We start from the raw sequence: 10,915 nt of genomic DNA, 5'->3' as shown, positions 1-10,915 counted from the left end.
TGTTTGGGAACTGGTAATAGCTTAGGCTGATTATTACTGTATCGCCTCTCTCTAGCACAGCTGATCCATCTGCTCTTATGAAACTAACTGCTTCCTGGAAGAATGACAGGAGCTCTTGGCCATTGGATGGACCTTCGAGTACGCTCATAAAGTCTACACTGAATGGAGAATGCAGCAGATTAATATTGTATGTAGCACTTGAAGCGTACCGTTGGATTTCGAACACAGGCTCACCTCTGGGGGCATTTCCTTATTTTCGGTGACAAGTTGTTTTCACAACACTACTCTCATCAAAACAGTGAATGGTGCCTGGTACAAAGTCTGATATTGTTTCAAAGAATTCATTTCGACGATGGATATTGCCACTCCTTTGTGATTCTAATGGTATTTGCTGTATTTTCTTTTTTGTCATGTAGAGATCCTCCCTGATACACTTTGTTATGGCAGACTTCGACGGCAGGTGCAGAAGATGAACTACTCCGTTGAGTAACAAACGATCTTGCAGTTCCCTTGTGTATTCGCTTGGTTTCATAAGTTTTTCTGTTTGAATACAGCTGATTACTTCAGCATTCACTATTCTTCTCTCTGGTGGATCTCGGAGATGCTGGAGCAAGAAACCGGTGCCACACATTCTAGATGAAGCAACTGCTTATTTTGAGCTCACTAGCAATTGCTCGTTGTGACATCCCATCATGGTTTAAGTCAAGAACTTCTTCTCGCAAGAGTTTGGGATAATTTCAACTATTACAATAGAGTTTCCATCTTGATGCCTGCAAAGCTGCATTTTGAATTATCTAGAAGTTAATTCAATCAATAATAACTCATTCTCTGCCAAAGGAAGGAATGTAACCAATAATATTTAGGCTGATAGTTTGGATAGAAACTGTTTGGGGCTGTGTCGGTGTGGGTAACGAAATAATTTGGATATATCAACAAAGTTGAAATGGTAAATTGGCCACCATAACGATTACAAACACGGTGGGCACACAGGGCCCAAAATGATGCACATGCATGCAGTGATATAATATGTGGGCAGGGGCAAGTCCGCAAAAAATATATCCAGGATGGCGGCCGAATCGGCCAAGTCAATAGCCTTGGAAAAGCAGGTTGAAGTATGCCTGGAAGCATTCGAAGCACTTGAACTGGGATCTAATCTGGAATTTTTCAAAGGAAACGTTCGAAAATATTTAAAAGCGTCCTATCATACCTTCAAGCCACCTTCAGATCCCTTAAAGGTAATGCTGAACGTTGGCATAAGCTGCGGGTCAATATTCAAGGATGAATCCAGGTTGTGGCCCACTAGAATTTACACCAGACTTGCTATGAAGGTTAGCATAAGGAACCCTTATCATTCAGAAATTTTACTGAACATTCCTCTGGAGGTGTTCCTGTCGCTAAAGAGGGTGGTTGATCACACACGGAATGGTGAAATAGCAGGCAACGTAATAAGCGAGGAAAACCGGAAATGTCACGTCATTGCATTCACTTCAGAAAGTGCCGTAACTTCACTGTTTTCGATGTTGAGTGGATTGAGTGAGGCAGAAGTTCAATTGCACTTCAGAAAGAAATTAACCGGGAGAATAAATGGAAGGGCAGCAGTTATTGTCAATGAGGAGAAGGAATTTTCCTTAGTGTATAAAGTTAATTTAAATCAATGCTTTGTAGAATTTTATTATGGAGTCTGGAACAGCACTGGTTTTCCTTTACACCGCTGACACTAGCTGATGCCAGTATTCTGCTTTATGATAATTTTCCATTCTTCTGAGAGTGGGTAGGATGGGGGAGGGTTGTGTGCAGCTCTTACTTGTTAACAGACTGGAATTTGACTCACAGATTGTAGCGGCAAGCGAACATCAAGGCCGAATGAAGCGCCGAGAAAATCGCGACCAGAGAAAATAGCAACCAAGCCAGGGGATATGTTATGGAGACTTACCTTTAATCAATCTCGTAAACTGTAGGCAAATTAAAAAAGGAGACATAGAATCGATTGTACTCAATTAAAACACGTGGTGACTTAACAGCGTAAATAAATCTAACATAATGAAAAGAACTAATAAATGAACCAAGTACCATGGCAAACACAAAATATATATACAAATAAGGATGAAAGAGCTCACTCAAAACGAGATAAAGGAAAATTATGACTAGAAATAGCCGCTAGACGATACGACGGCGGCGAGTAAATAACACACACACAAAGCATAAAATCAGATCAATAGAAAACGCTACCTTGCATAAATCGGGCAAGCTACAAAAGTGAGAACAAATGAATGCAACTTACATATCAGTCCCTATACGCCGGTGGCTTGAAACTAAAACTTAAGAAGTAAACTTAGGATGGACGCAGGACATGAAGAGTGAACAGTAGAGGAGTGTACGATGCAACAACTAAAGAAAGAAAAACTATCCGAAAGGCTCAAATGGCACAAAGGCCGACTGTAACTGAAATGTTATGCAAACCTCAAGTCACGCAATTAAAGTCACGCATTTACATGGCTACCCTGAAACACCGTGTTTCACTACAAATAAGCAAATTGGTTAAGGGGAAATTTTAACATTATAAACAGGTGTTAAGTGTTCGTGCTTAAAACTATCTAATGATCAGCAAAGTCAATGGCTCCTCTGCTGGGATACACCCCGGGATTCACTCTCGTAGTCATCTTTAGACATCGACAGGACAAGCCTCTGAACTGGACGCTCCAGGAACTTCACTTCCTTAACTCTCCTTCCTTTCTTATCAAGACAAACGTCTGCTATAGCTAACTTCACCGTGCGAACGCGTCCATGAGAACCTCGGTTGACTGCACAAATGTGCCAGCTGCCAACGACTGCGGGGAGCGTTATCATTTGTAATGATCACGATGTCGTCCACGCCTACATCTTTCTGGGACGCTGTCCACTTCTGACGTTGCTGCAAGCGAAGCAGATATTCTTTCCGCCATCATGACCAGAACTCGTTGGCCAAATGTTGGACACGCCTCCAACGCTTCCTGCAAAACTTGTCAACTTACGGAAAAACACCAGGTGGCGAGAGAACAACTTTCGTCTTCATAGTGAGCAAGTGGTTGGGTGTCAGGGGGCTCAGCGAACCTGGGTCATTTAAGAGGTCAACTGTCAATGGACGGCTATTAATGATGGCCTCCACCTCGCACATGAGTGTTTTAAGCGACTTGTCGTCCAGCTGTAGGCCATTGTTCTGGAGAAGTGGGGACAGGACGCTTCTGACTGTATGGATCTGCCACTCCCAGACTCCACCCATGTGGCTAGAAGACGGAACATTCATAGCAAAGTTGAACCAATCACAATTCCTCTGAAGTAATTCTGCTTTGATGCATTTGTGGTCGAGTTCTGCAAATGCAGCCTTCAACTCATGCATGGCGCCAACAAAATTCGTTCCCTGGTCGCTTCATAGTTGGTGGCCCTCTGCCGCATTTAAAACGACGAAGCGCATTTATGAAGGCATCCGTTTCAAGTGAAGTGGAAGTCTCCAAATGGATGGCTCTTGAGGCTAAGCATGTAAACAGAACTCTGTACCTCTTCATCTCTTTTCTGCCTTCTTTGATGGAAAAGGGGCCAAAGTAGTCCACTGCACAAAATGTGAAAGGTGGAGCAGGTTCCAGTCGATCCTCTGGCAGATCTGCCATCTTCTTCTCTACCACTGCAGAACGCATCTTTCTACTGACAACGCAGCTCCAGATGAAGCTTCCAACTGCGCTTGTTCAACCCACGATCCAGTAACCATTGGCTCTTATCTTGTTCAAAGTCATGCCCCGCCCTTGATGGTTTATCTTCTCGTGAAAGTACCTGATAATGAGGGTCGTCAGGTGGCTCATTCGAGGTAAGATCACAGAGAATCTGACTTCAAATGGAAGTGAAGCATTTCTAAGGCGGCCGCCAACGTGTAAAATTCCCTGCCAGTCAAGGAAGGGATCCAGCTTATGTAGGGAGGATTGCTTCGGACTAAACTTTACCTCTGCTGGCGCGGCTAATCTGTCTTCGAGGGATTTAACATGCTGTGAGGACTTCAACGACTTAAGCTCCTCAGAAAAGGCGGTACACTAGACGGACTTTATGATTACACTTTCTGCTTCTGGAAGATCTTGCACTTGAAGCATAGCCTTCTTATTGCTGAGCCTGTGCTCTGCAAAGGCTTGCTCTCGTAGCCTTTGAAGATAGAGAAGACTTAAGGCAACGGCTCTTCTGGCATGGAACCCATCAGAAAAGTATTCCAAACGGTCGGTAACCTTCAGCACCTTCTTCGTGGACTTTGTAGCTAAGGGGATGACTTTCCTGACCTCAGCGTCACATGGCAGTACTTAGCTGGGATCTGGCAAAACTTTCTCATCGACGGGCCATTCATTCTCCTTCTGCCACAAGAATGCAGGTCCCGTAGACCACTTCGAAGTAACGAGAGCATTTGGACTGAGACCGCAGGAGGCTGCCGGGTTTAGTTTAGTTTCAACGTATTTCCACTGATCCACTGAAGTCAAGTCTTGAACGAGCTGAACTCGATTGGCAACAAAAACATGGAACGTACGACTTTCATTGGCAATGTAGGCTAAGACAACTTTGCTGTCAGACCAGAAGAACTCTTGGACATCTTCAAGGTTTAGCTCCTGACGTATCTGTTGGCATATCTTCACAGAAGTTACCGCGGCTTGTAATTCAAGATGTGGAATTGTGACAGGCTTGAGGGGGGTCACTCGCAACTTGCCAACTACAAAGGCACAATGGATTCTGCCGGAATCGTCTTGAAGCCTCAGATAACTGCATTGACTGTATCCCTTAGTACTGGCGTCAGAGAAATGGTGCAGCTCTTTCTTTACTACTGTTCCAAAATCATCAGGTTTGAAGCATCTGGGAATTGAAAAGTGCTCCATCTTTCCCATCTTGCTCTGATCACCTCAGGTATTATTGGGTCGTCCCAATCCACACCATTGCGGCACAATTCTTGTAGAATACTCTTTCCTTCTAATAGCACTGGTTCAATAAAACCAAGCGGGTCAAAAATAGAACTGATGGTGGAGAGAATTCCCCTTCTTGTGCAAGGATGGTCTTTCAATGCTATACAAAATTGGATAGTGTCTGACTGAATACACCACTGAAGACCAAGTGCTTGTTCCATGGGTAACTTGTCAAGATCGAGGTTTATGCTCTTGAGGTGATCAGCTCTGTCAATCACTGGGATGTTCTCTATGACCTCCTTGTTGGAAACGAACTTCTGCAGGTTGAAACCTCCTCTTCTGCACATTTCTTTCACAGACTTGATCAAATGGTTCGCCTCCTCAATCGTGGCACAGGACTTCAATGGATCATCCACATAGAAGTCGTTCTGCAGAAAGTCAGCGGCAGCTGATCCCAGCGCAGACTTCTTCAAAGCAAAATTGGCACAACAAGGAGAGGAGGTTGCACCGAAAAGGTGCACGGTCATTTGGTACTCAATTGGATTCTTGAAAAGTCTCCATTCTCCCACTAGAGGAAGCGCAGTAGATCCCCGTACTCCTCAGCAACACACACTTGATAAAACATGGGCTCAATATCACACATTAACCCCACATGCTCTTGATGGAAGCTGTTCAGGACACCTGTAAGAGTGTTCGTTAAGTCTGGGCCTTGTAACAGGTGTTTATTTAGAGACTCTCCCTTGAACTCTGTGCCACAGTCGAAAACAACGCGAATCTTAGTTGGTTTCTTGGGATGGTATACTCCGTGGTGTGGGATATACCAGACGTTTCGTTGTTCTGTATCTGACGATGAAGAGGCGCTTTGTTTCACCTTTTCAGCAAAAACCTTCTCTATCATATTCTCCGTGAAGGTGACATAGTCGTCACGGTATCTTCTATTGGCTGTGAATCTTCTTTTGAGTTGTAACAAGCGACGAAAGGCTGACTCGCAGTTGTTAGGAAGAACGACATTCGGATTCCTCAGGGTTAGGGGCAGTTCATAGTGGCCATTCTCCAGTTGGGTAATTTCTTCCCTGATGATGGTGAGGAATCTTCTGTCTTCTTTTTAAAGCCCCAATCCTGGAATGAATTCCTCTGAGAAGTCCCGTTGGAACATTCGTGTCACTGCAAAGAGATTTATTTCTTCTTTAGTTTGAGCATTGAGAACAAAGCTGCGCTTGCTACGGCGGCCAGTATCAACTTCATATGCAACGATTCGATTGCACGACGACGCTAAATGCTCTCCACAGTCTGGCTGAATATCTACTAACGGACTGACGGGACCAATTATTCCCCGCTCTAGGAGAGTGCAGACCGCGTAAGGATCTTCTCCCTTACCCAAAATAACCTCTTTAGGCTGGATCGCCTTCGGACAGTTGCAGCCGATCAGCAATCCGATTTCCAAGCTTTCTTGATACGGCATAATCTTATCTTCGATCTCTTGGAGATGTGGCCACACGGCTGCAACTTCAAGACTAGGAATCTGGTCTCTTCTGGATGGTATCTGGTCTCTGGAGCATGTCCTAGGTAGCTCGACTTGAACGCGCTGATATATCCTCTGAACTACCAGCCCATCCACTCTGCAAACGGCAATTTCTTCGCTTCCAAGCATGGTACTAAGTATAAGTTTCGAATCAACCCCAGGGATTCCAAGGTTATCCTTCATGTCAGCCTTGATAAACGTCGTGTCACTGGCGTCATCCAATAACGCATAGACCTTGACTTTAAGCTTGGGTGACTCTTGCGAAACACGTAGACTGGGATGATTAAAGAATTCGTTACAGTGCTATGCCCACTCAATGCGCTACACACACCAACATTGGGGTTGGAGTGGCTTTCGTTTTCCGCGACCTCTGAACTTGCTTGACGACTTTGGGCCGAATCGGACCGAGTTGATTCAGGAGTATTCTGGTTGCTAGATCCTTCTTTATACGCAGGGTCATGAAGTGGAGTTGGATGCTGCCTACCACATTTTTCGCAATTTAACCTAACTCGACAGTTCTTTGATTGATGACCCCTTTTCAGGCATCCAATACAGAGGCCTTTCGATCTAACCAGTGCCAGGCGCTCATCAATGCTCTTCCTGCTTAGTTCTCCACACTTGTGAGGTGGGTGGTTGCCACCGCAGATGCACGAACTTTGTTGTTTCGGCTCTTGCTCTGCATTAGGCTTTCCTCTGCTCTTGCTAGGCCGGGTACGAGAGGAGAACGATGCAAAACATTTAGCCTCCTGACTTCTCTTTACTTGGCTTCTGTTGGGCCCCTTGTTTCTTTTACTTTTCAAAGCTTCGGGAGAAAAGACCGGATCATTCACGAGATCTGCTTCTTCTTTGACAAATTCTACCAGATCATGGAAGGATACTGTTCTCTCCATCTTCTTCAGGACATCACATGCTTGGCGACACCACCTCGAACCTGACTTGAGGGGCAGTTTTGTGCTTATTTCCTGTAGTAACCCTGTTGAATTTAGATCTTCCATGTACTTCATAGACTGCATAGCCCCTTTACAACGGACAAGAAAATCAGAGAGATCTTGAAGACTGGAGCTATCTCCTTCGACAATCTGTGGCCAATTCTCAGTTTAGCCTTATAAGCTTCGGCTACTCGAAATGGGTTGCCGAAACGCTGAGCCAAGAGCTTGCAAGCTTCTTTGTAACCCTTGTCAGAATCCCAGATCAAGAAACCTATCACGACTTCGTGGGCTTTGCCAGACGTATACTTGCTCAAAAAATAGTTTGTCTTTCTCTGAGTCAAGTTTCTTCTCTATCATGGCATTGAAGGCAGCTATGAATGTCGGGTAATCGAAATAGCTTCCTTTAAATACAAGCGGTTCTTAAGAGGGAAGCGTACTGGCTCTTTGCTGGTTGACAATGAGAGCGCTTAATTCTGCTTGCTTTGCTTGGAGACTGACTATTTGTTTAAGAGTCACTTCTTGATGTGTTGTTGGCTCGTCTCATTCTGGGGCGAAATTGTTGTCTTGACTAGCGGCTTCTCTTACTGGCGGCGTGAAAGGAAGTGCTTCCGGTCTCAACAGTGAAGGTTCATGTTTTATGACAGTTTTTCCGACATCGAGTTTAGCTTTGCGGAAACTTTGTTCGTTTCTCTCATCAGATTTTGTATCTTTGCGAACTATGCCATTCTTCACTTCTTCGTCCATGACCAATTTGATAGGTTCCTCTTCAGCATCTGCCAAGGTGATGTCTCTTTCCAACTGGATTCTTCTTAAATTGGTTTCCTGATCCAGATACTTCATTTCGACCTTTAGCTTCGGTGCTCTTGTCGTGGCCTCTACTCTCTTTGACCTTTGACATGACGGACGACCTAGAAGATCTTGAAGAACCTGAAACCCTTGATCTTCCAGAATGGCCTGATTTGGTTCCTTGCTTATTAGATTCGCATTCTTTGTGCTTTCATTGTTCGATTGAACGAAGAATTTCAGACAGTCGCATTTGGCATTCGATAAACTCCCGATCGCACAAATCAAAATATTGGTAAGCGGCACCTTTAGCGCTTTCATCATCAAGTAACTCGTCATAAGATCAGTATGCCTGGTTAAGCTCCTCTTTAATTACATCCAGGATTTGTCTTTCCTTTTCTAATTCTTCAGTACTCGGGTGGGAGTCGAGCAATGAGTAAATTCTTCCAACATGTTTATGTAATTTGTTTTCCACTTCTTGTTTCTTTAAAGCGTGAACTTCCAATGATAAGCTCTGCCTTTGTCGGTCAAAGTACGCTCTTGTGGTTCTCTCAAGTTAGGAGGATCGAATTTCCTGCCACGAGGACCATTGGGTTCGTCTAAACTAAGATCACTTGAATCGCATAATTCGTTTGGAATTTTAAATTCTGCTTGTTTCTTCTCCAATGAGAGAATCTTTCGAACCGTAGCTCGAGGCGATCAACTACCACTATCGCTCATCCTCAACAAACTTTAATTCCAGCCACAGGCGTCAGTTGGCGATATTTTATTGTAGCGGCAAGCGAACATCAAGGCCGAATGAAGTGCCGAGAAAATCGCAACCGGAGAAAATAGCAACCAAGCCAGGGGATATGTTACGGAGACTTATCTTTAATCAATGAATGAATGAATGAATGAATACCTTTATTTAAGTGTCAGACTAAAATAGCAGTACATAACCACTAAATGGGGACACTACAAAATAAATTAAAAATGACTAAATCCATATATTAATTAAAGTTAAAATGCTAATTGAGCTAAAAATACTAAGATTGGTTAACATGCTAAAATATTTACAATATGTACAAGATAACATGTACATTAAAAAATTTTTTACATTAAGTACTGCATAAAATACAGTTGGTACAGTAATTATCGGTCAGTAAAGTATTTAGATCAATCTTACGGATATTTATCTTGAAAGATGATAATGTTGGCAGATCTCTAATGTTCTTAGGTACAATATTCCATAACTTAGGTCCAGTATATCTGATAGAGTGCTTACCATATGTTGCTGTATTAAATCTAGGAATAACAAATTCTTTGCTACGTAGGGCATATTTCGTATCAGACCTCCGAAATAGGTCAGCAATATACTTAGGACATATATTATTCTTGACCTTGTACATGAGAGTAGCCATGTCCTGTAACCTTCTGTTATGTAAAGTACATAGATTAGCCATACCCAATAGTGTGTTATAACTTGACGTTTTGTCGCAATAGATGGCTCTAAGTGCCCTTTCCTGTATGCGTTCGAGTTTTCTGCTGTCACTAGCACGACAGAAGTGCCAAACAAGATGAGAGTAAGTTAAATAAGGAAGAATGGCAGCTTTAAACAATTGCAACTTGGTGCTAGTAGGTATTAAGTTGTAGGCTGTAATCTCGTAAGCTGTAGGCGAATTAAAAAAGGAGACTTATATAATCGATTGCACTCAATCAAAACACGTGGCGACTTAACAGCGTAAATAAATCTAACATAATGAAAAGAACTAATAAATGAACTAAGTGCCACGGCAAACACAAAATATACAAATAAGGATGAAAGAGCTCGCTCGAAACGAGATAAAGGAAAATTATGACTAGAAATAGCCGCTAGACGATACAACGGCGGTGAGTAAATAACACACACACAAAGCATAAAATCAGATGAAGAGAAATGCTACCTTGCATAAATCGGGCAAGCTACAAAAGTGAGAACAAACGAATGCAACTTACATATCGGTCCCTATGCGCCGGTGGCTTGAAACCAAAACTTAAGAAGTAAACTTAGGATGGACACCGGACATGAACAGTGAACAGTAAAGGAGTGTACGATGCAACAACTAAAGAGAGAAAAACTATCTGAAAGGCTCAAATGGCATAAAGGCCCACTGTAACAGAAATGTTACGCAAACTTCTAGTCACGCAATTAAAGTCACGCATTTACGCAGATTCTCTTTTGTGCCCATGTTAGGAAAAACTGTTTTTCAAATTTTTATACCAAAATAAGTAATCTGGAACTCAACGAAACAACAAATTCTGATCGCTGTGGGCACATACCATAATTTAGTATCCTTCCTAATTTACTACATTTGGATTTACACACTTTTAAATTAGAACTTGTTGTGATGATATATGTTAGACATTGTTGAAGTCACTTACATGTAAGAATTTTTTTGTTTGCTGGTTTACACTAGAGTCGAAACTGATTGTGATGTAACTGATCTTGAAGTTACTAGCTCTTGCTCCGTTCATTAAGAAAGAAGTCTGCTTGGAAGAATCTTTACCAAGGGTCTGAGTACAGTGCAAATGCAGAAGGTCTCTACCCGCAACCTTGGTCAATATTCTCCCATACAGATTGATCAAGCCCAGTCATTAGGTGTTCATCACAGAGCCTATCAAGCTTAGCTATTGGATGTTCATCACATAGCATTACAAGAAAAGTTCAGTTCACTGACACAATTATTCATTATAATTCTATTGTTTGTGGCTAGTTTGGTGCAGTGCTTTCATTTTGTCCCAGTAAAGTCAGACTAGCC

The 10,915-nt window shown here is 42.8% G+C and overlaps 2 protein-coding genes across 2 annotated transcripts; both read right to left on the bottom strand.

Moving 5' to 3' along the window:
• Positions 1–4,316: 4,316 nt before the first annotated feature.
• Positions 4,317–5,431, bottom strand: LOC111342632 (uncharacterized). The gene is made up of 2 exons (XM_088734472.1): positions 4,936–5,431; positions 4,317–4,717 (listed from the first exon to the last, which is right to left on the bottom strand). The coding sequence occupies exons 1-2, from the start codon at positions 5,429–5,431 to the stop codon at positions 4,317–4,319; spliced, it is 897 nt and encodes a 298-aa protein (XP_088590598.1).
• A 578-nt stretch (positions 5,432–6,009) lies between these two features.
• On the bottom strand, positions 6,010–7,439 carry LOC148723647 (uncharacterized). Its single transcript, XM_088734471.1, has 2 exons — positions 6,758–7,439; positions 6,010–6,683 (listed from the first exon to the last, which is right to left on the bottom strand). The coding sequence occupies exons 1-2, from the start codon at positions 7,437–7,439 to the stop codon at positions 6,010–6,012; spliced, it is 1,356 nt and encodes a 451-aa protein (XP_088590597.1).
• Between the last annotated feature and the right edge of the window lie 3,476 nt (positions 7,440–10,915).

This window comes from Stylophora pistillata, chromosome 9 (genome assembly GCF_964205215.1).
Source record: "Stylophora pistillata chromosome 9, jaStyPist1.2, whole genome shotgun sequence".
Taxonomy (NCBI): Eukaryota; Metazoa; Cnidaria; class Anthozoa; order Scleractinia; family Pocilloporidae; genus Stylophora; species Stylophora pistillata.
The sequence above is the reverse complement of the archived record's forward strand: the minus strand, read 5'-3'. Positions and strand labels throughout refer to the sequence as shown.

Excerpts from the sequence above, each read along its gene's own strand:
- LOC148723647 (XM_088734471.1), bottom strand. The coding sequence starts at position 7,439 with ATGCAGTCTATGAAGTACATGGAAGATCTAAATTCAACAGGGTTACTA. Across the intron at positions 6,684-6,757 it reads CCACTCCAACCCCAATGTTG|AGTCACCCAAGCTTAAAGTC; the intron begins GTGTGTGTAGCG and ends GTGTTTCGCAAG.
- LOC111342632 (XM_088734472.1), bottom strand. The coding sequence starts at position 5,431 with ATGACCGTGCACCTTTTCGGTGCAACCTCCTCTCCTTGTTGTGCCAAT. Across the intron at positions 4,718-4,935 it reads ACAAGAATTGTGCCGCAATG|TTGGCAAGTTGCGAGTGACC; the intron begins GTGTGGATTGGG and ends GTGCCTTTGTAG.